Source organism: Anopheles gambiae, chromosome X (genome assembly GCF_943734735.2).
Source record: "Anopheles gambiae chromosome X, idAnoGambNW_F1_1, whole genome shotgun sequence".
NCBI lineage: Eukaryota > Metazoa > Arthropoda > Insecta > Diptera > Culicidae > Anopheles > Anopheles gambiae.
In genome coordinates, this window is record NC_064600.1 from 17,238,804 (window position 1) to 17,266,401 (window position 27,598).

General features: G+C 45.4%; 2 protein-coding genes across 5 annotated transcripts in view; both read left to right on the forward strand.

Annotated features, from left to right (window-relative positions):
• The first annotated feature begins 1,588 nt into the window (after nt 1–1,588).
• LOC1277419 (protein deltex) lies at nt 1,589–9,562 on the forward strand. Of its 4 annotated transcripts, none has more exons than XM_061663234.1 (4): nt 1,589–2,161; nt 2,629–4,606; nt 7,564–7,706; nt 7,788–9,562. In XM_061663234.1, the coding sequence occupies exons 2-4, from the start codon at nt 2,930–2,932 to the stop codon at nt 8,086–8,088; spliced, it is 2,121 nt and encodes a 706-aa protein (XP_061519218.1). In that variant the 5' UTR covers nt 1,589–2,161; nt 2,629–2,929; the 3' UTR covers nt 8,089–9,562. The 4 variants fall into 4 exon arrangements, with proteins under 4 accessions (XP_061519218.1, XP_061519221.1, XP_061519219.1 ...); XM_061663237.1 differs by having other exon boundaries at nt 1,589–1,826; XM_061663235.1 differs by lacking the exon at nt 1,589–2,161 and adding an exon at nt 2,177–2,514.
• A 9,392-nt stretch (nt 9,563–18,954) lies between these two features.
• LOC3289780 (uncharacterized) overlaps nt 18,955–27,598 on the forward strand; it is a 45,099-nt gene continuing 36,455 nt past the window's right edge. Inside the window, exons 1-2 of the mRNA XM_061642955.1 lie at nt 18,955–19,611; nt 19,811–20,105. Coding sequence (XP_061498939.1) covers nt 20,046–20,105 — 60 coding nt within the window. The 5' untranslated portion in view covers nt 18,955–19,611; nt 19,811–20,045. The remainder of the gene's footprint in view (nt 19,612–19,810; nt 20,106–27,598) is intronic.

Consider the following 27,598-nt stretch of genomic DNA (forward strand, 5'->3'; position numbering starts at 1 on the left):
CCATAGTAAAAAAATGAAAGCTCCACAGCTTCATTGGTTTGATCAATAGATGGCGTATTACAACTCATCATTATATTGCTATCCTTTTCTCGCGATGTGTTTCGACAAGTTTCATCTTATCATGACCTATCCCAAGTGCCACAAATCCACTAAACGACCACTAAACGGCTTCTAAACGACTCAAGTTCTCTACCTAAACGGAATATAGAAAGACTTCGTTTAGCAGACGGCAAACGACTCATGCATTCTAAAAATAGCGAAAAAGCTGGTGGCGCTCTCTGTTGGTGGGATACCCTAACCAGTTGAGCTTCATCGCTTGGAGGAGAGCTTTCTCATTTCCTCTGTACTGTTGTATGGTTTCGCATTGAAGTTATGCATCGCTAGAACTAGAACGGCGATACGATTGTTTAAATACTAAACTCCAACGGAAATCACCAGCACTGAAGCAAGTGAGATTTGAGTAATGGTCGTTGGTGTTGATACCCACGTATCTGACCACACGACCATTCATATAGATTTTTGTTCAGAAAGTTAGAAGGCTATATAGGTCATGATAAGATAAAACTTGTCGAAACACATTGCAAGAAAAGGATAGCAATATAATGATGAGTTGTAATACGCCATCTATTGATCAAACCAATGAAGCTGTGGAGCTTTCATTTTTTTTTCTTTGGATATTCAATTTTCCAGTCGTTTAAGCTTAATCTGTGGCGCTTGGGATATAGCCTTCTAACTTTCTGAGCAAAAATCTATATGAATGGTCGTGTGGTCAGATACGTGGGTATCAACACCAACGACTATTACTCAAATCTCACTTGCTTCAGTGCTGGTGGTTTCCGTTGTAGTTTAGTATTTAAACAATCGTATCGCCGTTCTAGTTCTAGCGATGCATAACTTCAATGCGAAACCATACAACAGTACAGTGGAAATGAGAAAGCTAAGCTCTCCTCCAAGCGATGAAGCTCAACTGGTTAGGGTATCCCACCAACAGAGAGCGCCACCAGCTTTTTCGCTATTTTTAGAATGCATGAGTCGTTTGCCGTCTGCTAAACGAAGTCTTTCTATATTCCGTTTAGGTTGAGAGTTTGAGTCGTTTAGGACCCGTTAGTGGTCGTTTAGTGGATTTGTGGCACTTTAGAAAAGACACTTTCAATATATTTTACATAAAACAGCAGTAAAAACATTCATTTAAAAGGTGAGTTGTCATACTTTAAAAATAATATAAATCGTAAACGAGACTATAAAAATCCCATTTGTTCACTAAAGCAAATAAGATTAATGGCCGCTCCTTTGTACCGAATTTGAAATTTTAATTTTCAACGCAACAAAAGTTAATGAAGTTTTAATGTGAAAAACAATAACTTCCCACACAAAATGTATCGGATAACCCGGGTATTCCGGTCGGAGATGAAGGTGTAAATTTGGTTATTGAGATCACGGTTAATGGTTTTAAAAAAACCTTGGTTTTGTGTTAGTTTTTTCCTTATTTATATTTATTGCCTTCAATTCAGTATTTCAATTCAAATAAATAAAAATAATCCAGTCTGTTGCCCTCCAAAGCCTGTGCGCGCAGTCATCGAGCAATGGGCGTTCATTTTCATATTCATCCACCGTACACAACACACACACACACTTGTTCACTCGCTCGGTCTCGCTCGCGTAAATCTGTGCATCCTGCGTACGCGCGCAAGCATCGCACACAAGCAGCGCGGTAGCCGTGCAGCGCAGCTCCGTATCCGCTGCATCAAGTAGACACACACATACACACACACGGATTATTCCAGCAGGTTTGCTCACGGTGCAGTTGGTTTTGGTGCGTGGTGGCGGTACGTTTCATGCGCTAATTAAAGGCGTTATTTATTGTGTAGTTTATGCTGCAAATTAGTCCCGTTATTCAGCAGTCTCTCGCCATTCGGTTTGTGTGTGTGCGTGTGTGTGCTGGGTGTGGGCGCGGGCTCTACATACGTATAAATCCGTCGCCGCAGAACGGTGTGGTGTGTATGCGCAGCAAGCTTAGAAATGCCAAATATGGAAACGCCATGTTTGGCACTGTGCTGGTGTGAGCATCGCATGCGCCTAGCCGCAGCATAATCGTTCCAGGCCAACCAGGCCAACCAGGCACAACGTTGCCTTCGGAGAAGTGCGGAGAAGGAGTGGAAAAGTAAGCATCGGTTCTAGGGATTTATTTCTGTTTTCTCTGAGCCAATCGCGCTCGGCATACTATGCTGATGTGGTGCGTCCCGTGTAGCGCAAACACCTGTTGGACGGGAGCAAGCCTTAATGTGGCCACCTGATTGCTTCAAGCGTTGCCTGTCGATGCCTATGCTTATGCAGGGCAAAAGGGCTGTGTGTGATGACAAACTTGATGCCCAAATTGCTGAAGTTACCTTCGTCTCAACCAAATCATCAATCAATCGTGATCAGCCACCACTGTGCAGCCAACGAGCGGACCAATAAACCTTACCATACCATCAACATTCATCTGTGTGTGTGTGTATTTGCGTGCATCTGTGTGTGGGTGTATTGTGAGGGCTGACTGAGTGCCCTTATGTTTCTAATTTGGATATTTAAATCATTCGCTATGAAATATGTTTGAACGTTGCATTATTCTTCCTATTTTCTTTGCAGATTCGCACCATTGAGCCGTCGTATTGAGTGTATTTATGCGTGTGTAAAGGGCAGCTAGGAAACTGAACACACCGTGGCAGCAGTACAGACGGCCACTTCCATTAGTATTAACCCTGGGCAACGTTTTTTGGCACCAGCATTTGCCCAGTCCAGCCCCGGCAGCCTGTAGGCAGCATGTTGCGAGAGTCGCATCTAGGATTAGCGTAGAGTTAAGCGTACAGAAAGCGGTTGCGGAAAAGTCACCTGAAGCCACTGAGCCGCCCAGAGGGCAAAAAACAAACGCGTACAAACGAACAAAACAATGTCAACCCCGGTGCACCGCGTGGTCGTGTGGGAGCATGAGCTGCCCGATCGGACCGCCTGGCTGCCGTACAGCCCGTCCGTGACGCAGTTGCTCGAGCGTGCGTACACGAAAAATCTGACGCGCGTCCTGCTGAAGGATGCCGATCCCGCCCTCGCCCTGTACGAGGTGGATCTGGTGCAGATGGTGCAGACGCAGCACGGCACGGCGAGCGGGCGCAACACGAGCGTCCGGCGCTGTCTCTACCCGCCGAACTCGCCCGCCGCGATGGGCATCAAGTGGGAGTGGTACGGGGCGAACCCGAAGATCGCCTGGCACCGGTACCCGCTCGACGTCCAGTCGCTGATCGAGCAGGCGTGGGCCAAGGGCGAAACGCTGCTTGACCTCAACCAGACCGCCCTGAAGCGCCCTTACCTGATCGATCTCGGCTGCATGAGCCAGACGCAGCTGGGCGGCCGGCGTAACCAGCCGGTCGTTTGTCCGATTCGGCGCAAAAATCAGGCCCCGTACCCGCTGCTGAAGGTGGCACTGCCGCCGGAAGTGGTGCCGCCGGGCGGCGGGCAGGGCCAGGGCAGCAACCAGGGAACTGCTAGGAACGGGGGCGCTGCCCAACAGGGTGGCACGGCCGGGGCGGCACCACCGAGCGGAACGGCGACAAATCCGGGCAAACTGACGCAAATACTGCACAACATTTTTGGCAACAAATCGCACGCCCAAACCAATGACCAATGCCATCAGCAGCAGCAGCAACAGCAACAGCAGCAACAGCAGCAGCAGCAACAGCAGCAACAGCAGCATCAACAGCAGCAACAACAACATCAGCAACCGCACGGGTCAAAGACAAATGCGGGCACCGCTTGCGTAAACCAGCTGTCCCAGCCAATGCACGGACCGAAGCTGCACTCCTCGCAGCACGCAGCCACGCAGCGCAACCGGTACGCGTTCGCGTCCAGCCGCTCCTTTCAGCAGTGCATTGCGGCCGACCTGCCCGATACGGCGCGGATACAGCAGGCGGACCACACGAAGCACGCCGCCCACCATCACCGTCAACAGTACTCGCACGGCGGGGGCGGCAGCGATGCGGTCAGCAGCCACAAGGCGCGCCGCCCGAGCGTGGACACCGTCTCCACCTACCTGAGCCACGAGAGCCAAACGAGCAGCAGCCGGCACCATCTGGACTCGTGGGAGTTCGACATGCTCAACAGCTCGATCGGCAGCGACGAGGTGTTTATGCCGAGCACGAGCAGCACGTTCGGGGCTGGCGAGGTGGGTGGTCAGTCGCTCCGGCGGCACGCGATCGCAACGCCGCCGGACGAGGGCGGTCCGCCGCCCGACCAGCACGGCGATCTGCTGCTGCAGCACGGTACGCCCGAGGCCCGGTGCCGTCCGGCAACGCCGGAACCGGTCTTCCCCGCGCTGCTCTCGCTGATGGATGCTACTGGTAGCGGGCTGCATGTGGTCGGCGTGACGCGCGAATCGAAGGCGATCGCGAAGTACGTGCAGGTGGCCGATCCGCCCCGCTGGCCCCGGGCCCAACCGTGCCCGATGTGCATGGAGGAGCTGCGGCCCGGCGGCCAGAAGGTGAACGTGGCGCTCGCCCGGTGCAAGCACCAGATGCATCTCGACTGTCTCAACCTGCTGCTGGTGAAGCAGCGGCGGACAGCAGCTTCCCAAAAGGTAAGTCCAGAGCTGTTACAGCTAGCGCGGATTTTGCATTTGGCGCGGATTTCGTGGAAATGATAAAATAGCTTATAAAATCATCATGCTGGAATTTTTACTCTTGTGTTGACACAAGCGTGTGTTTGAACACACCAGAATCGAAATCGATAAACTGTTCATTCTAACCAGTGTTGGATTTTATGAATCTTTCGTTGAGATTCATTCATATGAATCTTCAGGAATGAGTGATTCCAATCTCGAATCGAAACTCCAAAGATTCATGAATCTCTAAATATCTGTGAATCTCCAAGGATTCATGAATCTCGTAAGATACATGAATCTTCCAAGATTTATGTATCCATCTCCAGGGACTCATGAATGTTTAGAAATGTATAATTTTAAAAATATTTAATTTGATAAATCCCATACTGTGGTAAAATGATTAACTTACACGACTTAATAACATGTCCGTGGTGGGTTCAAGCCTTGCATGGACCGTATCCTCGTAGCAAAACAAACTATCCGGCTGTGTTGTACATGCCAAGAAGTCTCGAAAGTCTGTGTAGGCTGGCATGACCACATATGTTATTACGCCAAGAAGAATAATAAGAAGCTCAAGCTCTATGAATCTCTGGAGATTCATAAATCTTTCGAGATTCACGAACCTTTCGAAATTATTGAAGCTTTCGCGATTCATGAATTATTTGAGATTGGTGAACATTTGAGATTCATCAATCTTTCCAACATAGATTCTGATTAATTGAATCATCTCAAATATTCATTCAGATTCATGATTCTGAATTAGAGTTACCCAACACTAGTTCAAACAATTGTTACATTAACACGTTGAACAAAACGTGTAATACCCATCTGAACGATGGGTTTAATGCATCTCCAGCTTTGTACCTGATACGCAATGTGATATAGGGTGGCAGTTAAAGTATTAATGAGCGAAATGAGGAAGCTGGTTTTGTTTGAAAGCAATACGAAGCAGAACATGATTAACTACAGAGCATTCAAAATCTGACGAAGCTCATGCTCTTCCATCTGTATTCCGCTTTTCTTGACATTGTGGTATCTGATTTTCCTCTGGGGAAAATGTTCAAAGGGCCAGTAGTTGCTAATCTTCCTTTAGACCACCTTGTCAGGATAAGCAAGGATGGCCCAAACATCAACCAACGCATTGAGCGCAAAATAAACAGCAAGCTGATTCGTGATAGAGGATTCCAGCTCGTTGATACAGAGTCATTCCCAGCCCAGATCATACACAATACTATCAAGTTTGAAATACCTTGTAAGGGTTTGGCATTAAGGTGTCCGAGTTGTCGAAGGTAGTTTACTACTGCAGTGGAACTCATCGTAACGAATGTTTTTCGTATAGTCAGCAAATCTAAATAGTCAACAAATACCTCTCAGAACGAGAAAAACCTCGCATAACGAGTAAAATCATTGCAAGTGAGATCAAGATCATGATCGATAAACATTGAGCATTTCTTTTATTTTAATCATCGCTCAGGCAAATAAGAGCTTTGATACAGTAGATGACCGCTAATGTGTTTTAACTGGAGTGCTTTTCAACTGGAAGTTCGTTAACTGGCAAAATTCTCAGTAAAAAACACTCAAACGTCAAAACATGGAACATCCGAATCTCATGAAGGGAAATTCTTCACAAATGTCCGTTTTTCCAACAAATTTTGGGTCTTTTGTCTACTTTTGTTATTCTTTACGCCACACGAATTGCTATAGTGATATAAATTATATAAATGAAAAAAAAAATATAATAACGTAATAAGTCAACGCCAATGAAAAATCCACCAAAACGTCACTTCAGTTACTGAATATTGTTCGCTAATTGGAGTTAGTTCACTTAGACACAAATCAAAATATATTGTTCATGAAACAATGTATTTGGAAAATATTAAAGAAAACACTGAACCAATCGATCATTGTTTCAATAACGACAACGATAGGGAACTACAAATATCTTCTTGATGCTAATACATTCAATCTTGTTCGTATATGCCGTTTGAAGCACCACATTTGTGGTCCTGGAGCCAATTATTTCACTTTTCATACCAAAAGTATGGAGGAAAAAAAAATCCTCCCGCATAACGTGCTTTTGCATTGTGAGTGAATTACTGGAACGGATTAATCATTATGAGGGGTTGTATTTTGATGTGGATGGCACAGGTAGAATGAATTTCAAAACAGTTGAGAGGAGAAATTTGTGGATTCGAGAAGTTAGCAGAATAGATATCCTTATGAATTCCATATTAAAACATACCAATTTATTGCACTAAAGGCAAATCAGTTATTCAAATATCAAATACAGTGAACCCTCTCTTATTTGAGAGGCGATGGGACTGTCGAATAAGAGGGGTTTACAAATTACAGAGGTGAAAAGTGAATGAAAGGTCCATACAAACAAGAAGGAGACAGAACATTTAGTATGCAGCCTTAACTGTTGCTATAGGAAACTGCGAACAGAATCGCCAATTTGAGCATACATCTTTCAATAACCATGGCACACCATACACAAATAAGAGGGACACAGATATCAGAGGTTTTCTAAATTAGAGGAACAAAAATGTACTGGAAATCAAGGGACTGTGCAAAATGTTCAAATAAGAGAGGTTTTTCAAATTGGAGAGGTGTCAAATAAGAGAGGATTCACTGTATATATATTTTTTTTTCTTCAAATGTTTACATTGTTATGAGTTTTCTAATAGCGCATAAAAATAAATTCATAGTTTTGGTTATAATATTTGTAAGAATTGGGGAAGAATAGTAGTATCCCAAGAAGAAGAGAACATATGTAAAGGGGGAAACTCGGACTGCAAAAGACAGTCGTTGATCAGATCGCGTTGCTTTCGTATTGGGGCGGGTTTGTAAATCGACACTTCTGTAGGAGCTCTGTCAATAACGATTGTCCCAGGCGCTGCACCACACACTAAACTGTCCCATCCCTTCCGCAGAACTATTACATCGAGTGCCCGACCTGCATGTCGGTGTACGGCGTGAAGATCGGCAACCAGCCGCCCGGCACGATGACCTACCAGCTGCTTTCCGGCGGGCTGCCCGGCTACCCACCCACCGGCATCTACGAAATCACGTACAAGTAAGTTGCCCCCACAACGCCACTTTGCACCCGCTGATTCTGACTTCTTTTGTGTTTGGTTTTCCCCTCCGTGCTTTGCAGTATCACCTCCGGAATACAGGGACCGCACCATCCTAACCCGGGCGCCGCCTTCTTTGCGGTCGGCTTTCCGCGCCGCTGCTACCTGCCGAACACGCTGCTCGGCACCAAGATCCTGTACTATCTGGACGTCGCGTTCCGGCGCGGCCTGCTCTTCACGATCGGTCGCTCGGTGACGACCGGCGTCGAGGATGTGGTGATGTGGACGAGCGTCGAGCACAAGTCGCAGATATCGATGTATCCGGATCCGCTGTACCTGGACCGGTGCCTGCAGCAGCTGGTGCACCTTGGCGTGACCGACTGAGCACAGGCTCAGTGCTTTCGTTTCGTTTTTGTTTTAACTAAGTTTTGCGATCTGTGTCGACACAAAGTGACGCAAAGAGTGCTTGGCCATTTATCGCATTTTGATTACCCTTACTCGTGTGTGTGTGTGTTGGTTAGGTGGTAATCAGTGCAATCAGCATTTAAGCTAGCCAACTGTTTTTTTGTTTCTCTGTGTTTGCGCGTTCCCGTAGAAGAAAGGCTGCGTTTAATTGCAGCAATGTGGCGTGGAACCGATCGCAAACAAAAGGAACGAAAAGACAGGCAATCCGATTCGTTAAATGACTGTTTGTACAAATTGTATTGTGTATATTTCATATCGTACTGATTAGCTGAATCCACACATAGTTAGGAACTGTGAATTGTTTTAATTCAATCCCCTAGAGTGCATAGTAATGTTATTAGCTTTTTTGTTTGTTAAATTCAAAAAAAGCATTTTAAAGACAAGATTGTTCCATGTCACAATGTATGCACTCCATTTTACATATAACTAGACGATAAATCTGGTTCCCGGATAGATCTGGAGCATACAGAACAATGGCAGATAGTAGTTGCGACACAGATGTAACTGCAAACCAGTATTCTATAGTGAATGGATGTGATAACAGAGCAATTCCACCTGATCGGTTTGATCATTGTTGGAGGGGGGATTTTAGATAAAGCGTTCAAGCAGAGCGTGCTTTAGGGAATCTTGAAATGCCATCTAGTAGTAGAGTGTACGTAGAGCTAAGACAACTAATTCCCGCGTGCTTCCAAATGCCGCGTTTGTGGACCGGCCTTCCCGCAGCAAAGTGTTTGCGACAATCCATATGCAATGTGCGTCTTCCTAGCCAATGTATCGAATTCAACATCCGCGTTTAATTTATGTTCCTTTTTTCTTTACTTATAAATTATACACTGCACCCAGCGTAGAAGCCACGATACTCAGCTGTAATCTCACCATGACATCATATGCGAAAGTGGATCGAATGTAGGGAGAATTAGTACACAGTAGATCTCCACTCCATAACGGGGTGCCTTTCGCACCAGCTAGCAAACAGGAACCTCTCTAAACGACGGACAGTCTCGCATAGCGAGCGCTGAGCGTCTTGCATCAGCTTTATGTTGCTGCTCCGATGTGTGGGAAACAAATTAAACTAAAAAAGACATAACTTTTACGTTGCCTAAAAGCTGTACGAACGTTGGAAGCGAGCTCTAGCACAGATTGAGCACAGTTGTTTCCTAGCATGGACTGGGCTCAGTATGTGAGGATCCGCTTTTATGTGTTGACAGCGTTTGAGCTGTTTGGTGTTCAGAGAGGAGAGTTTATCGAGCGATCGTGTAATTCGATTATGAAATGCGCAGCTGAAGACATTAATTCATTCTTAGGCAGTTATATTTTTGTATGTTCGAGTATCATCGAAGAGCTAAGAATCAGTAGATAAAGCTAAATAATAAAAAATAACAGTAAAATTAAAGCGTTTTTTGCTTTTTAAACCAATTGGCGTAGGCGTATTGACCAAATACGTGCGTAGAATGAAAATAGTCGGTTAAATGCTAGTATTTATTGGAGAGCCAATATCGATTCCGATCACTACTTGGTTGGCTTAGTGATACGTTTTAGAATCGCCCGCCCCTGTGCCAATGCGGGTGGAGAAAACACCAAGCCTTGGCTCAACACGGACTCTCTAAGGGACAATACTGTCCAACAGGCATTCAAAGCCGCTTTAGACGAGTATCTACTACCAGAAAACAGATATGAAACTACGAGCGAGAGGTAGAACGCTCTAAAAACAAGAATAATAAACTGTGCAAGAAATACACTCGCATCACGTCGTGGCAATACCAAATTTGGCTGGTTCGACGAAGAATGCAGACAAATGACTGAACGTAATAATAATGCATACCGAGCAATGCAGCTACGGCACAGAACGCGGGCATGCGCAGAGGAATACACACGGCTCAGACGCGAAGAGCTCCACTCCAAGAAACACGCATGGGAAGAGTAAGACTTGGAGGAACTCGAGCAAACCAAGAGGCGTACACGAATGTTTAACCAAGCGATAGCGATAGTCACCAAAACAACGTTGTACCTAAGGTAACCTACTGTTGCTAGAATGAAAGTACACGACTAGAAACGATTCATTAAATTGTTCCTGAGGTGTGAGATAGCGAATCGATGCCTTGTGATTGGAATTTCGGCATCATCTACCCCATATACGAGAAGGGAGACAGGTTGGACTGCAAAAACTACAGGAATATTACTGTGTTGTATACCGTCTATAAAATATTCTTCCAGATGCTTCAGGTCCAACGTTACTTTCCAGGTGAAGGTGGATGGAAAACTCTCAGGGCCTTTTGCTACCACCAAAGGTCTGCGCTAAGGGCTTGCTAATCAGTCTTTCTACAGCCTGGAAAATCAGTTCACCTTAAAGAACCTGTCGCGATGGACGAAGGTGGGACTATATAGTAACTATATAGTACAGGTACTCACATACGCCTCTGAGATACTGTCCAAATCTGACGAAACCCTGTTAGTCGCGTTCGAGAGGAAGATGCTCTGAAGGATTCGTGGCCGTATGTATGGAAGGACAATGGAGGAGCCGTTATAACGACGAGCTATACGATGTACGGCGACCTCACTGTCGTGCAGCGTATCAAGCTCGCCAGGCTCCGGTGGGCTGGTTATGTTGTACGCATCCCAGCCCGTAAAGTCCTTTTGTACGCATCCCAGCGACCCAGCCCGTAAAGTCCTTTTAGGCCGTCCACAAGGACAGAGGAGGCGTGGTAGGTCCAAATTGAGATGGCAAGATGGCGTGGAGGCATCCGTCATTAAGGTCTGGATAACGGGCTGGCAGACGAAGGTGCGAAACCGTGAGCTGTTTCGGAAACTCCGGAGGCAGGTCAAGACCGCAAAGCGGTTGTAGCGCTGGATAAGTAAGTACGTAAGTAAAATACGTCCGGAATGTTGTTCAGCATTCAAGTCTCTGCAAAGAACGCAAACGGAAACGATCTGCAACAGTTGCTAGAGACTGCTTGGGTCGAAGTGATCTATTATGTTGATTCGGGTCTGGAGCGCAGATCTAGTACACTGCATAGTCTGATAGCGAACGATGAAACGAGCACGCTGTTCATCGATGCGTCTGAGCTAAAACCCAACCTTTCGTGGCGCAGTATGCGGGCAGGTTGTGTGTAGGAGATGTATCGTTTGCAATTGACAGAAATTGGCAACGGATGCAGCTGTATATGGGCATCGGGGGAGCAGCACCATGGTGGAAAGTGAAGCTTACAGCAGACCCTAAGTCGTCTAGATGCCACCCTCGGATGTAACGAATAGTCGAACTCGGCAATGGGTGGTGGTTATGGGTGGGAGGATGGGAAAATAGGGTCGCCCTAACAGCATGATGAAACAAATAAATAGTGAGAGCGAGAGAGAGCGAGTTTGACAGAGAGAAAGAGAATAATATAGAGGGAGAGAGAGAGAGAGAAAGAGAGAGAGGGAGAGAAAGGGCAAAAAGGGAGAGCGCGACAGAGAGCAAACGTAGAATTCAGAGGCGATGGGAAAGGAAATGATCGAGAGCAACGACGGACGTGCCTTTTATGCCTCGCGAACAACGGCGAACAAATAGAAGAAAGAAAAAAAAACGCACACCGATCCGTCCTCAGCGTCGTTTGTTTCAAAGCCGCCTTTGCCGGGTGGGCCCCAGAGGCGTTCCACCCTCTATCAGTCGCGCGGCAGTCGTTTTCCATTGCTAAACAGGCAAGCAGGTCTATACAAGCACCCTTGGCGTTGGGCGCCCGAGCGCTGTTTCCGGTTTGTCACGAGGTATGGTGGGGGCAAGGAAGAGAACAAGAAAGAGCATGTGTTGTTGGTAGAGTTTTCCCGTACCTGGACGACGAATTGTTCGATAGTGGTGCAAGGATATTGGGGCACAAGGGCACAGGAAGAGGGTCTACGAGGACAGTGAAGCCTAGATCACGCACCGAAATTCACGCTGTGTAGCGCTATCAGAACTGCTGTGTGCATTTTTTCCAATACTTCGTAGTACGTGCTTGGTAGGTAGTTTAAAGTTTATGATATCAAGTTATCAAGTGACATGTTAAATTAAGTGCCCGTACTACCAGTGATTCTAGACATTGTAGTTTTTTTTTATTAGTGAAGAAGTGAAGAATGTATCCAATGCAGCCGTACATTGAAGTATATATGCAACCTCAGCTCATCCATTGGTTTGAAACCGCTCAGCAATCAAACAGTGATAATTACCAAAAAAGGAATCTATGCTTTCAAGACTATGCTTACGGCGGGGTCATGTAGTTTCAGCAACGCATTCTTTCACCTCTGGTTTGGCAAAACGGCTCCCTCAAGGGATGGTATGGTGAAGTTGAATGATTTGTGGTGAAAAAATAAAAATAATAAAACAACAAGCAGCTCTTCAGCAAAGTGTGTCCCCCCCGGATGGCCATGCTGACAGCCTTCTTCACGTGACGGTTCAAATTTCGGCCCGCTTGAAGGAAGCGAGCGAGATTTGTGTGCGGCACACAAACAAAAGTAGCTCGTCCGGGCACCAGCACAACCCCTCTCACCTCACCCCCACAAGTAAGGTTAATATGATACATTGTTCCGCGGGTGTAAGCTGATATCGGATCGCGCGCGCGCAAAGATCTGTTGTGGTCTCTTCTAGCTCTCAAACGCTTACGAAGGGGGTTGAAGCACACATACACGCAGACACTCGCACATTTAACGTTGGCATTGTAAGGGTGGGTAAAGGTAGCGTGCGCAGGTGAGTGTATACCAGGGAACTCCAAAAACCTTGCATTTAAAATCGTATCATCACCTTGGGGGGCAGCCGCCTCTCGATCAGACCGCGAGATCTGGAGAAGGAAACGGAGAAGATGCATGACGCGCGTTGCGCCGTCTTAGACGTTTTTTTTTGCTATGGTCGCCAGCATGGTGTGGTGCATATATATCATATACCCCTCCTAACACCGTCCTGGATGTGCGCGTAAAAGTGTCTACTAGGGGGATTAAATTACTTACCCTTAACTGTCACGACACACAGTTGCAAAGCAATGCCGCTAAACATGTTAGATCCCCAGAAGCAACGCGCACCTACACTTACACACAATATACTCACAGTTTGCTCACAAAGTAGATCTAGAACACGTTCCGTTGTTCTTCGCACGAAGAGCGTTGATATCGGAGAGGAGCAGCTATCGCATGATGATGACGTTAGAATGTAGCACACGCACACGCACGTTGATGCTGAAAACTGGACGACAAATATTTCTTAGTTGAGAATCGAACCACGTTCTGCATTTACAGAGAGCCGGCGCATCTATCATTAGGCTACCGCTGCTGGTTAGGCTAAAGGCGCTAGAAACGCAAGTTAAGCTGAAAGTTTTGCTAAGGTAAAGCTGCTCGAAATTATGCTGGTATCGATTTCACACTACAACTGTTAGCTCACCTCGTGATAGATGCACTTATTGGTTGCACATAAAAAAAACACAAAAACAAAAGTACAACACACAAAAAACAAAAATAATTATTTTGCAATCATTTTGCCTTGTTTGGCGCAGTCGAGTCGAGAGAAGTCGAGCTGTTTTGCACCGTATTTTGACAAACATGCATTATTCATGCGTCTACCGCGGCCCTGCTGGTGCTGGTGACACCAGCGACGACCACCCCTTTGAGCACGCGGCATCCTGGACGCATGCGCTGACGCGACCGCTCGGCACTCTGCCACCAGCAAGGTGATTCAGCTTTCCACCGCTGGCATAATATGTCTTATTGGTTGTGCTGGCTCGGTGAACCACCATAGGCACCATCGTCCCAACATGGATAGACCCTTGAAAGGCAGCACAACCCGTCACCCCGTCTTCCTACCAAGAGCCTGCTCGTGCTTTTTGCGCAATGTGCAAGCCGTTTTCTCATGGCTAGAGGTGGGAGAGAGAGAGAGTGCTGCAATATATATTAAATAGAATATAACCAGGACACTTTGCCGATGCCTTGCTGTGCACTATGCTAGATCCACTACTAGGAATACACGTTTTTCCACTACTAATTTAGCTGCTTAAGCTAACAGGGTGCCCTTTCCCCATGCCGCTGTGTGTTGCATCCGATGCGCATCGTTTCAATATTTACCCAAAAGCAACAATGTCGGTCGCCCGTGCAGCTGGGGATGGGATACAGTGGGATCTGCTCACGGTCAGGCCGTGGTCAAGCAATACCGCAACACACTTGGGCACACGGTATTCCAGCTTCTCGCACGTGTTTGCCGTCGTACAGTGATGCCACTCCCCCATAGCCAATTGCTTGCGGTTGCGTGGCACTATTTGCATGGAAAACTTCGCCGACCGTAGGAGGTATCGTGTCTGTGGTTCGCTGTGTGTCGATTCTTGACGGATGTGCATACAGATGTTCTTTGTCGTTTGGAATGGATTTTTACTTCTCTCTTTTACAAGTGCCGTGGCGACAGTGACGAAACTGGAAAGCGCTGTAAAATGTAAACCTGATGTCGTGGAGACACGGTAATGTTTTGTACTTGTTTAAGCGCTATTAAATGAGATTCTATACGATTCATAAAATAAAGTTTGCACGTGCGTCCTAAGCACGTGTCTATGTCAGACTTCTGCCCTAGAACAGCATATTTGGGCCCGTTGCGTTCGGTTTGGTGCAATATAATTAATGTGATGAATAATAATGCCACTTACAGGTGGAGCAGTGGGAACAAGTTCTGGCCAATAATGATAGAGGACTTCAAGGTTGGTCGTTTCGTTACAATGTGTTCAGCTCGCGATCAGGTTGGAGATGCTTGATTCTTGTGACCGGGATGAACCATTGCCAGGTTTGCCTTGATAATCCCGGCGGACGGAATAAACTTGCAGGCTCGCAGTTCAAGGTAACGATTTGCATAATCGATCTTTAGTGCGCGCGGTGCGCCAGTGCGCCATTAGTTGGTTCTCGGCGATCTATGTAAAGGATGCTAGGGAATACTACTATTATTGTATTTGATGGAGTTTTCATTTTAACTTGATGGAGCTAAGTTGGTCGTCTTGGGTTGAGTGTATGACTCGGGGGGTTTTTAGGAATTGCGTTCGATGCCACCCCTTGTTATTACATTTGTTAATTTCTTCAAAATTACCTTAGGCCAAAAATACACGGACCGGAATTTTGCGGCCGCGGAATTCCGCCTGCTGTCAAACCCATGCACAAACTGTCAACGGCAACTTTACCGAACTGTCAAATCCGTATATTTTTTCAGCAGGCAGAATTCCAGAACTCACTTGTTTTCTAACGATTTCGCTTGTTTATTATCCCACACGTTGACTGAGAAATCGCTCTTATGTGCTCAGCAGCGGGTTTACAGTGTCGGGGGCCCTAAGCAGTAAGAAGTGTTGAGGCCCCTTTGTACATGATTACTGGGGGGTACTAGGCATCTGTCTTTGATTATGAAACATTTCAATTTAAATTTGGTTGCTGCCGGGGGGGGGGGGGGGGGGTGCTTAGGTGCGTCGAGCGCGGGGCCCCAACGTCCATCACCCACGGGTCCCTCCTTGCTAATACAGTGAAATATTCTATCAACTGTTATGGATAATGAACTAAAGATTCCGGGGCCCCTCATTGACGGGGCCCCCCGCAATTGCTTACTTTGCTTACCGTTAAATACGCCACTGTATGTGCTACATCTTACTCCGGATGAGCCGTGAGTCGATGCATAGAGTCACAAAAGAGTATGTCACCACTTGATAAGATTCACCTCAAGCAATCATTCTCACTCAAGCCGCATCTGTTGGTAAAGGTTCATCGTTTAGGTCTTGCAGCTGAGGAATCGCTCTTTTTTAATACATCTTACTCCGGATGAGTCGCGAGTTGTCATTTGAATCGGTCTCCTCTCTGATAAGATTTATCTCAAGCAACCACATTTGCTCAAGCCAGCACATCTCTATTTCAAGGTTAATCGATTAGGTCTTGCAGCTGAGCAACCACTCATTTGCAGTACACCTTACTCCGTATGAATCTCGAGTTATCATTTGAATCGTTCTCTGATAAGATTCATCTCAAGCAAACATTCTCACTCTTGGCGGCGCATCTGTAGTTAAAGGTTCCTCGATTAGATCCTGCAGCTACAAACAAGATTGTAGCATGGAGTGAGAGGACACAACTGCTTTAATAGTCCATTTTTTCAACTGCTTTGGAAGTAAGCGCTGTGAGCTAAAGCGAAAGCAACGATGGGATACAAGCACTTGGTCGCAAGAGCGGCAAGCACTTGGTATTAAAATGTATTCCCGCAGCGTATCTGTTCGTGCTCTATTGACGCTTTGCCAAACATGGATGTAAAACCACATTGTATGACCCACTGTGTGGTACTGCGCAACCCGTGCGTTTACCTTGACATCTTACCCAAGCCCGGAGAAGCGGACATGGCTTAACAGAGGGAACACCACGAACGCGCGGAGGGGCGAATGCGAGGAAGATGCCAAATCCTCCCGCTCCAACAGGGCCAATCACTTCATTTAAATTTGCTGCTTAGTGCTTTTGATTTTGCTGGAATGGTTGCTAGGGGAGACATGCTGGAGTATATCCCGGCTGATTTTTTTAACAGCATCCAGCACTTAAAGCTATGCGAAGCACGCGCACCAAGCTTTTCACGCGGCGCTAGGCACTGGGGCACTGTGGAAGGTCAGCCCCCCTCCCCCGTTCCACAGGACGTCCTTCGAGCGAGCAGTTCGGGGAACGGATGGCGCGCGTGATGATACAATCTTCCGGCTTAATCTAGTCACTCTCTGGAAGCAGTTCAGGGCCGGCGAAGCCGATGGCGCCACAGCGAAGAAACAGGAGCATCGGCTGCAGCGTTGCACCGCCACCGTTGCAGCTGTCCTAATCATGCCTCCCTTCGACATTCCGGAAGCTTCCGGTTTTAAGGCCGACGGTGGACACAGGACCACAGATACAGAGTGAGTTAGCATCGTAACCATTCATCATCAGGCCACGGTTGGCCTCCGACAACAAGTGTCTTCGTGCAGCAGCGCGAGAATCGTGCGCTAGGTTCGCTTTGCGCGCCTTGGGCAAAGCCGCTCGAAAGCCGTCAGGCAAATCGGACAGTGCGACAGCCCCAGTGTCCCCCGAGTGCGGCGCAAACCTCATTTGCCCATGTATGGTGCGAATGCCTTAAAAGGGAAGTGGTTTGCCTGAATCGTAATCGCTCCAAAATTGGCGTTACTGCCCGATGCTGCCGCTGCAGCTCTGCTCGTGCGATGATGTGTCTGTGTGTGGCGCTCTCTTGTGTGCTGCGTGCTCCTTCCTACCCTTTCGCTTGCTCTCGCTTTCACACACCCTCGCTCATAGGTCCTTCCTGGCCTTCTGTAGACCCTTCCCCTTTCCCAAGCCACTGTAGAAGACACACACAGGGCCACCGCGGGCACCATATGGATGTGCCGAAGGTGTATCGTATGTCTGCGTTATGGCATCGGGTGGGAAAGAAAACCTTCTGGCAAACACCTCGCACACCGGTCTCCCTTCCCCTCCCCTTCCTCTGAGATGTTTCTTGCGCTCCTCTGGCGGCATCGTGCAGCGCGCAGAGTGATTCTGTGGCGCCCAGCCGGCACCAGCGCCCCCCTGATCAAGCCGCTGATGAACATTATCCACCCTGTCTGCGTGCGAATGTGTGTGTGTGTGTGTATGTGCGCATGATTTGCCCTTCTTCGTTGCCTGTTAGCCAGTCAGCCAGCCAAGTGTTCCAGCATGCATTTTGTTTGCGCGAAATGTACTCGCGCTGCCTTGCGCACATACTGCACATTGCTGCGATCGCTCGTAAAAACGGGTGGCAGGGAGATGGCGTGTGGTTGGATGTACTTCCCAGTTTGGTGTTGCTTTTGAATGGTGCCCTTTTTATTTTCTTTGATTTTTTTTTGCTCACTTGCGCTGCGATCCCATTAAGGAAACCGTCAGTCACCGAATCGGCACACGGTGACTTCGCCCGTTTTGCTCGCGGTTGAAGCTGCGGTCGCGAAAACATATTACACCGTGCGGGACCTTCCCTCCCAGATCCGGGACGGCCAGATCCAGCTCCAGAGATGTTGGACGCATTCCCAAGTAGGGTGGTGTCCACCCCTTTTGTGTAAAAGAGTTGGCGCGTGGAATGACCTTGTGCAATGATTGAAAAGATCTCTACCAGATGCAAGTATGTGCAAGTGAAAATGGAAATTAAAATGTTGTTTGAAATTTATATGTTTGCCAAATACCCGAATAAAAAAAATACACAAATACACACATATATATATATATATATATATATATATATATATATATATATATATATATATATATATATATATATATATATATATATATATATATATATATATATATATATATATATATATATATATATATATATATATATATATATATATATATATATATATATATATATATATATATTTCACACTTGAAAAAGAAGCCGCGCTTAAAACGTTCATTACGACCAGGCGCCAACGCTGGTGCATTTTTAAGGAGCACAGACACTTGGCTGCCCGTCGATATGGCCGGTGCACTTCTCATCCTGGTCGGGGTCATTCCGACCCTTAACCAATTGTGTTTCCTTTGCTTCCCTTTCAACCGAACATTGCTTCCCCCACCTTTCTTCTTCGCCGTAATCTTTCGGTCCAATCGAACGTGTCGTTATTCGCTTTTTACTTCTTCTTTTCCATCCCATCTGGCCCTTGTCCGCCGCTGAACCGTCCGTGTATAGTTGGGTCCGTTTTGTTTTTTTTTTTTTGTTTTTTGGGTAGCTCACATCGCCGAGGTCGACCTCTCTTGGTTCCGCCGCCGAAGGCTTCGGGCCGTGGCACTGCGAAGGCTCCGGCGCGAACGGGCGCAGGCTTTAGTCCGTCGATCGCACCGACCGTACCCGGTCAGTATCGTACGCGCAGCCTTATCCGACGGACGATGAGCCACGAGCAGCAGCAGCAGCAATCCACTTTCGCTTTCGTTTGCGTCGGATGCGTCTGAAGAAGAGACCCCAAAACAATCGCATCAGTCATCCTTCCCAACAGTGTTACGGCACGGAAGTAAGCAGAATCAGTGAGCAAACGTACTGTTTTGGACTAGCGTGAAGTCGAGGAAAGCTATTTTGGTATTGTTTTTGAGTGTACCGAGGGAACAACACAATTTTCCCTTCAAGTGTTTGTTTATTTAGTTAATTGAAGTGAATTCTGGCAAAGGTTGTTGGTTTTGTTTCGAACTCATTCGAACTAAATCTGTTAGTGGTGTGCTACTTTAGTTAATGCTGTGCATTGGTGTGTTTTATATTTATGCTCCAGCTGCTTGTAAATTTAAGTGACCAGGCAAAAGTTTTACTCATTGAGTGGACAAGTGTTTCGTGAATTTCCGCGGTGGCTTAGTCACAAGTAAGCTTCTTCGACTGTATATTTGAACTTCAGTGATTTTAATTGTTTTGTGTAAGAAATAATAATTTTGTCTGTAAAATCGCTGCATTTATTGTTAATATTTCACAACGCTACGAAGGTGATTATAGCATTTTTATGACATTTTCAGTTGTTGGTTTATAATCGAGAAAGCGATATTTCTTTAAAAAATAACATTCAAAAGAAAAGTCGCCAATGTTCCGCCAACTCAAACATGTCGTTATTATTAATTTGTAATTTTAACGCCACCGAGATCTTAATCACTCATGCCGAGCTTCTAACCTGCCTGCTTTTTACAGAGCGTAAGATTTACTGCCCGCGCAGCCGACGACGACGACGACAACGACGATCAATCGATAAACGATCAACAATCAACGGCAGTCACCCAACGGCTGGCGCCCGTTGACAGGAGGCGGTTTCGGTGCAAACGTGACTAATTGATCGGGCAACACCCGGGCCCAACCGGACGGCTTTGGCTTTGCGATCGTTTGACGACCGTACGCGCGGAGCGATATAGCCCGCCCGGCCAGCACCATGGAGGCACGGTTCGCCGATCTGTCGACGATTACCGATGAGGATCTGTTGCGAAAAATGGTAAGTACTGCAGCCAAAGCGGGGGAGAATGGGAAAGGGATGTAGTTGTTTGTTTTAATTGTTATGAACAATTATTGAATATTATAAAACGAATTACAGGGTTTGCTTTTTTGAGATTCGGCAATTTAAACAATTTTTCACCTGATGTATGATATTTTCTGAATGAAATTATGTAATAATTTCACACAGAAACGATTAGACAGTTTGTCTTCTCGGATTTATTGTGTCAGAAAACTATGCAAAAAAACTATACAGCGCTGAGCATGTTATTAATTGAATTTGTTCAATAAACTCTGTTACGAATGGTGAGAGTCTGTTTGAAATGAGGAATTTAGATGTAAAACCGACACATCAATAACAAGATATATTATGAGACTAGTGATGGGTATAATGAACGAGAGCGGTTTAGATTGTTCAGTTCTTACATATGAATTAATTTGAGTTGGTCCGGTAATCTGAGTGTATTGAATAATGCCAATTCAAAATGACGGAATAACGCCCTAATTTGGTTCAGTTCTTTTAGAAGAATGAACTGATACGCTCACGGCTATAAAACGACCTTCTCAAGGCTAGTTAACATGCATCATTGTTTGTATAACACCTGTTGGTTGAACACGACAATCGCAACCCGACTAATGGTTGTTTTCCATGCGCAGAATTGTCACCAGACTAGTGATGCCCGTAATGACTCTTTTTAATAAGTGACTCACAGGTATTCACTTTTTTAAAAGAGTTGAATTTCGGATCGGTTTTTTAGCTCTTTCATTATCAAGTTATACGATATAGATCAGTTGAAACTTTGTAATTTTTAATAAATAAAATAAATTATATTATTTAAGGCATTTTAGCTTGAATGCATTCAATACACATAATGTTATAAATTGATAGTTAATAATATAACGCAAATATAATATCAAACTTTTTTTGTATATATATTCCCATCTTTTGATAGAGAGAGAGAGAGAGAGAGAGAGAGAGAGAGAGAGAGAGAGAGAGAGAGAGAGAGAGACATTGAAAAAGAGGAGAGAGAGATAGAAAGAGAAAGAAGAGAGTGGGAAGGATCGAGAAAAAAGAGGAAACGTCTTCAGTGCAATCTGATTACAAACTGACCCAGTTTAAGTTGTGTAAGAAATGTGAATTAATAGCAGTTCATGCAAATTAACATCCATAAACACAGGTAGTATTATTTTTATCTCATACGGTCCTCTTAGTTGTTGAGAGACAGCGGCGCTTTGTACTCTTTTTGCTACAAAAGTCGTTTAATTTTTCTTTTACTTTCTGCCAGCATTTTTATTTTTAGTTATTGTCTGTCTGTCATCATTGTTGTAGTGCTCTATTTACACTTAACTCGCTTAACTTACAACAATTGACTCTACTCTCTTGACGAGTATTACATCGTTCGACACCTTTACATTTAATTGTGGAATTGAATCATTTTACTGTATGTTGAATAATCTCTCCTTGTACAAGTAGTACTTAATTACACACAAGTAGTTCAAGGAGTAGTATAATTTCCTTTACACGTTTGTTCAAAAATGTACGTATATTTCATTCAGCTCAAAATACTTAAAAAACTATGTTATTTATTTTGACGTTTCCTGTAAGTGTTTTTACTTAAAATTAAAAGCTGCTCTACGCTTGTTTGTTGAATTGATTTTCTTTTCTAGAGCCTCTATTAAGAGTGAACAGTTTCAAAAGAGTTGAGTTTGAATAGATGAAGAATTAACTCACTCACTCACTCAGTAAAATGGTTGACTCATATTACTGAATCAACTTCTTATGTCCATCACTACTAGAGACAGATGGAACGCAGACGATCAGACATGCGTATGAAATAAAGTGTGTATGCACCATAAACGTTGTTGTTTACAACTTCTATCACTTCTGTTAAATTCGTTAGACGAGTAGGTGAAGGAAACCCCTTTACACACATGCTCATAGACACAACAACAACAAAAGCAGCGTGCAAAAATCATTTCAATGACTTTTACCTCTCGCGTCGCACTTCATACAATAGCGATTCGTGAGATAAACGCAACGAGCAGAAAAAAAAGAAGCAAAACAACAGCAACCAAATAAGGCGTACGCGAGGTCACGCGAGGCGGTAGAAATTATGCTACAGCGAAGCCGTGTCCAAGCAGGCACCGCAGCAGCAGCTCACTTGCCTTCGGTTGCCGTTCGCGGCAGCTTCCCATACCGTCAGTTCAAAGGAATTGCAAAGCAGTCCGGCTAGTGCGCCCAGCTAACGCCCCATCCCTCATCCATCCCATCCGCTTTACGACGCGGGCACAGGCATGATGCGTCGCGCGCGGAAACTATAACGCCAGACCGGTCAAGGTTGCGCCTTGCATCGATCGGATACAGATAGTCGTGCGGTACAGAAGGATAAATTAAAAAGGGATGAAAACAAACATATACAAAGTCAAAATTCTTTTCCCATTCCTTTTATAAGATTCTGCAACGATAAAGAGCACCAAATTCAAAAAGGGGGATCTTCGCTGCTCCGGAAACAGATCACAACTCGTTGCATTAAGAGGTGGGGTAACCGTAACATATCTTGCTCTCTTTCTCTTGGATGATGTAGTTTTTTAGCATTTGAACAGAAGCAACAACAACTAAAAACTGGGTGCCTTTCGATCGCAAAACGAGACGGCCGTGAGGCCCGTAGGAAGCTCTGTCGGGGCAGTAGCATTTCCTTTTAGGGACACGAAGTTAACCTTCCAGTCAATTAATGCGACATACAAAAGGATGTTTGCATGCTGCGAGGGGACGGAGCGCAAAAAAAAAACAGGGGAGGAGGGGGGTGGTGCGGTACATGTCGAAGGTCAAACTTTGCTATCGAGACAGTACCATATATTGCGTTAATCGATGACAGCAAGGCGAACAAAAAAAGGCCGAAATGAAAAAGAAACAGCACTCATTATAGATGCATGTGCTAGTCGATGCGATAGCAGTTGGGCTGTGATGCTCTGTGTCAGTGCGTTTGGCATTGGCCATCAAAACTGTATAACAAATCAGTGAATCACCCTTCGCTTGCTTTCTCTCTTTCCCTCCCGACCCGTTTCAATTGCCTGCCCTTAATTCATAGTTGTATTTTATAACCGCCGCGCGTTGAAACTTTTACGAGCAAAAGCATCGATCCCGCCAAGAACCTACGATCGGTAAAAGAACGTTTAAGGAAGAGTTTGCCAACTGGATTGGCTACCAAATCATGCCATCCCAGACTTCCGTGGAGCGCGATTTGGACTTGAATTGAATGTTTGTATTTTGGTATTAACAGCCCACTCAAAATGGACGAAAAAAAAAATGGATTTGTTCTCCTCCCGCTGGCTGGATTTAAACGCAGTTTCGTTTCGGAGGAGGACTTGTTCCATTTTGGCTGGCGGCATGTGACTCCCGATGACGCGATGGGTAGGTAGGAGGAGCAATATAAGGCCGCACGGTCGTGAGTGGTGTGTTGTACTGCTCGACATTATGCAGTGATAAATGTGTTTGATAGACAAATAGGCAGGCGAAACTTCTCGAGCGGGGTTCATCGTTTGCCCAAATGTTGATGTCTTTCGTGTTTCCGCTCTAAAGTGGACGGGCTATTTATTTAATACGACCCAACGGTAACGTAATTATAGAAATGATATATTACATGGCTTTCCCCACCCGTTTTTTGCTACTATTGGGGGCGCGGGGGCACCTTACAAAAAATGCTAATAGATGTCACCGATGAATAATCCAACTCGCCATCTTGGGATCTTGCCTACGCCTACACCCGAGATCCGGACTCTCACCGGCGTGGCGTATCTTGGCACCCTCCGGAACTCCCCCCGGCCTACGGCGAGCGGCGGATGACTTCATCCTTCCAGTTCCGGGCGGGGAGGTGCCCAGCCGGCTGGCTGGCTGGCTGGCGAACGTCTGCAACTTGTACCTGTGCTCTACTATTGTGTTGCAGTGTTGCGTTTATTTTCAACTGCATGGCGTCATACGGCGTTTCTGTGTGTGTTTGTTTTTACTGTTGTTGTTGTTGTTGTTGTTGTTGTGGACTGCAGGTTGCAGCACACGTGCCTACGCATGGCACACACATGGTCGCCGCTTGGCAATGCCGGTAGCGCACTGACGACATCAAACAAGAAAGCTGCAAACAATGTCTGAGCTCTGGTACATGCCAGTCGCACTTTCTCGTTCTGCGGGGGTTTATTTTTTGTTGCTGGTTTCGGAAAGTTTAGACTTCCTGTTTACAGGGTTTCACCACAGCTGTCCCTGGTGTGGGAAAGGAGCAGCGCTTGGAGCTTGTTCTTGCCACCAAATGGACAGAACGTTAAACAGGGCCTCGAAATGGATTATAACTGTAACCTGATTACGAATACCAGAGGGCGAGGAAATTAATGTTCCCTTAAAGCTTTCTTTGTTTAGGCGGACGATCATCACCATGCGATGATTCATGCTCCAACCACGCAGGATTATCGAAAACTGTTTGCTCGATTCCCGTGCCCGTGTAATATGGTTGTTTTACGCTGGCACAGAGTTAATTCCAAAATATGTGCCCAATTCCAAAGCAAGCTGCTGGCTGTTGTGAACTTCGCAGCGGAATCGGAGCGCAACGCAGCGAAGGGAGGAAGAGCAGAAATAGTGAGGATTACCGATAAAACGGAACCAGAAAGCATAACGCAAGAAATTCTTTCCCTTGTCTCGACGTCGGATAATGTGTGCTCTTGGCCCGGTCGGCTGTTAGCTGCAACGGGATGGGTTTTTTTTTCTTTTCTTGCAACGATAACACAACATAAAACCAGTTTACATACTGGTTTCTGGACTGGACAGGGGACGGGGAACGTATAATAGAATCCATAGAGAAAAGAGAGTGAAACCTGCAATATGCTGTTGTTGTTGCTGCAGGTACGGAATATTTCGAGTCCAGCAGTTGCATGGAGAGCTGTAAGAGAACATTCTTTTTTCAACGATACGATACACATGATGTGTTATCAATGATCAGGCTAGTTCTAACCTCTAATGTCGTTCCAGTAAGATTGCCAAAACTGGAGTGTATACATGGGATCAAACGGGGGCCAGTTGGTAGGGAAAGCAAGCGCAAAATTGCTGATCTGCACGAGAGGGGTGCTCGAGCGGTTGGCTGAAGGGCGAATGGGGCGGGCTGGTGGTCCGAAAACTACAAGACAAACCAATCAAAACGGTTCGGTTGCATTTATGGTCAGATGATCGAGCGAGCGGGTTTTTTTGTCGTAGGGTTTGTGCCGCACCGTGTGTGTGGGAGCGACCAGCCAGTCGATGACGGGTATCTGTTGTGACTCCGGGAGTGGAGGCGTTGTTGGTGTTTTTTTGCCTTATTTTTCTCCCCCGTTTCGTTCACTTCAAATGCCATCCTTCTCCATATTAATTACGCGGCAACGTTCAACACTCTGTTGCTTTTTAATCGAGCCAAAGCTCCGCTGCGCGTGCACAAACACACACACACGCACACGGGGAGCTAGGGGTGGCTGTTAAGCCCCGGACAGGCCGGGTGGTCGCCCACCGCATCGTCAGAACTCAACCGTCGGTGGCCGCAACCAACCCTACACCGCAGGAACACTCAACACAGGGACCCTTAAAGCAGAGCGGGCACTCATGCAATGGGTGTAGGACAGGGTTCGGCAACCGTGGATGCTCGCTTTGAAGCTAAGGGAGTTTTGTTGATTCTTTTGTATGTAAAATTACGTTAAATTAAAGCACATGTACAACAGAAACATTTAATTTATATATTATTTTTGTCTTACTTTTTTATTGTAACTCTTTAACTCAATCCTGCTACCACAAGTAGTTTGAAATAATTTCCGTTATCATTCCTTATTTTCACCTAAAATATTATTTAACGTCTTTATTTTGAAAATCGAAACAAATTGTTAAGTTGGAGTGTTTCATTGCTTAGTTTCTGTCCAATGCATCATTCAAGATATCTGTTCAATTTTTTTACGACAATTAAAAAAACAATACAAAAGAGTGTTCGTATCTACTAATTATCCTATCGAAGCTCTAAGTTCAAGTTTATCTGATATTCTATTGATTTATTAAACCCTACAGGTGGTTCCATATGCTGGGGCGACACTGTTTGTTGTTTTTTTTCATTTCGGTATCACCCTCAAATTAAACTGCAATAAGGAAAATACATTTGAAAAATATTGATATTATTCTAAATATTAGTATGAATCTTACTGATCTCGCACATTTTATTGTTTAATTCAAAAGAAAACCTTGGCATTTAAGAAAAATAATTAGGCTTCTTTTCGGATTGCACCTAGTTATTTAACGGTATCGATTTGTTTTATGGTACAAAACTCGTCCCCGAAATGAAAAAAAGAGGGATGAGACCTTTCGATGAAATTGAGATCCAAACCAACCCAAATAGCCAGCTCGAACTCTATAGCTGATTTGAGGCTATTAAACAACAAGTCGTTCCGATGTCGTACTTTGTGGTGATTAAGTAATTAACAGATGAAGCGGTATTTTGCGGAACTATGGAGCTTTTTAACAAGCACGCCGTACTCTCTGGAACCTTGCAGCTGTTTCGCCTGATGTGTATGGTTCACGATGGATCTTGAAGGCTTTTTTTTAAGAAGGTGTGCCGAACTTGATGGAACTTTATAGCTTTTAAGTGCATGACATCGGTACAAGGTGAGCTGAAGATTGCTGCAAAAGGCGAATTCGAGCAGCGATCTTTAGCGTGCTAAAATGACATGACATCCGAGCGATTTTTGGTTAAACAGCCTCAAATCAGCTATACAGTTCGAGCTGGCTATTGGGGAATCGTCTTAAGAAACCAGCAGTCGGGCTCGCAGGCCAAATGTAGCCCTCGAATTTTTACCTGGTGTTGATGGGATTATGGTAGGAGCCTATTCGTATACCAATTATTGAACATTTTTATGTGTACCATTTCATACAGTCGTCCTCTGTCATCTTTCGATATCGTGATATGCATTGGCGGGCTAATAATTATGGTCCAACTCGATGTTTAATTGCCCATATGTAGCACTAACATTGTTTCTACATGACAATGAGATGAGCATTTGGAAACAGAAACAATTATTTAAAAAGCCTGTTTGTTGTCTTTACGAGTACGACGGTTATCGTAGAGCTGTTTCCTAAGGTACAAGTTATCAATTCACCCCGTAGCAAGGATTGACTATCCGATTTCGTGGTAATGAATTAAGTCTCGAAAGCCTGCGTAGGCCTGAATATCCTAGTAGAACGTTACGCCAAGCAGTTCCTTCTGAATAAAAAAATTGACGATTATCTCCATAATGTTTAAACCTTTTAGGCTTCTGTGCCATCCTTAGAATATATCCAATAATTATAATATATCCAATAATAGTCATTCTCTTTGCCCATTTAACTCTCGATCATTTTCTCAATTTTACTAAAATTTATTTACCTCAAAAGTTTGTCGACCGCTAATCTTAGCGATCGAACTTTGTCGAACCCTGGGGTAAAGCGTATCCAGCAGTGCGGTAACT

Coding starts and splice junctions, on each gene's coding strand:
- LOC1277419 (XM_061663234.1), top strand. CDS start 2,930: ATGTCAACCCCGGTGCACCGCGTGGTCGTGTGGGAGCATGAGCTGCCC. Junction 4,607..7,563: donor GGACAGCAGCTTCCCAAAAG/GTAAGTCCAGAG, acceptor TCCCTTCCGCAG/AACTATTACATCGAGTGCCC. Junction 7,707..7,787: donor ATCTACGAAATCACGTACAA/GTAAGTTGCCCC, acceptor CGTGCTTTGCAG/TATCACCTCCGGAATACAGG.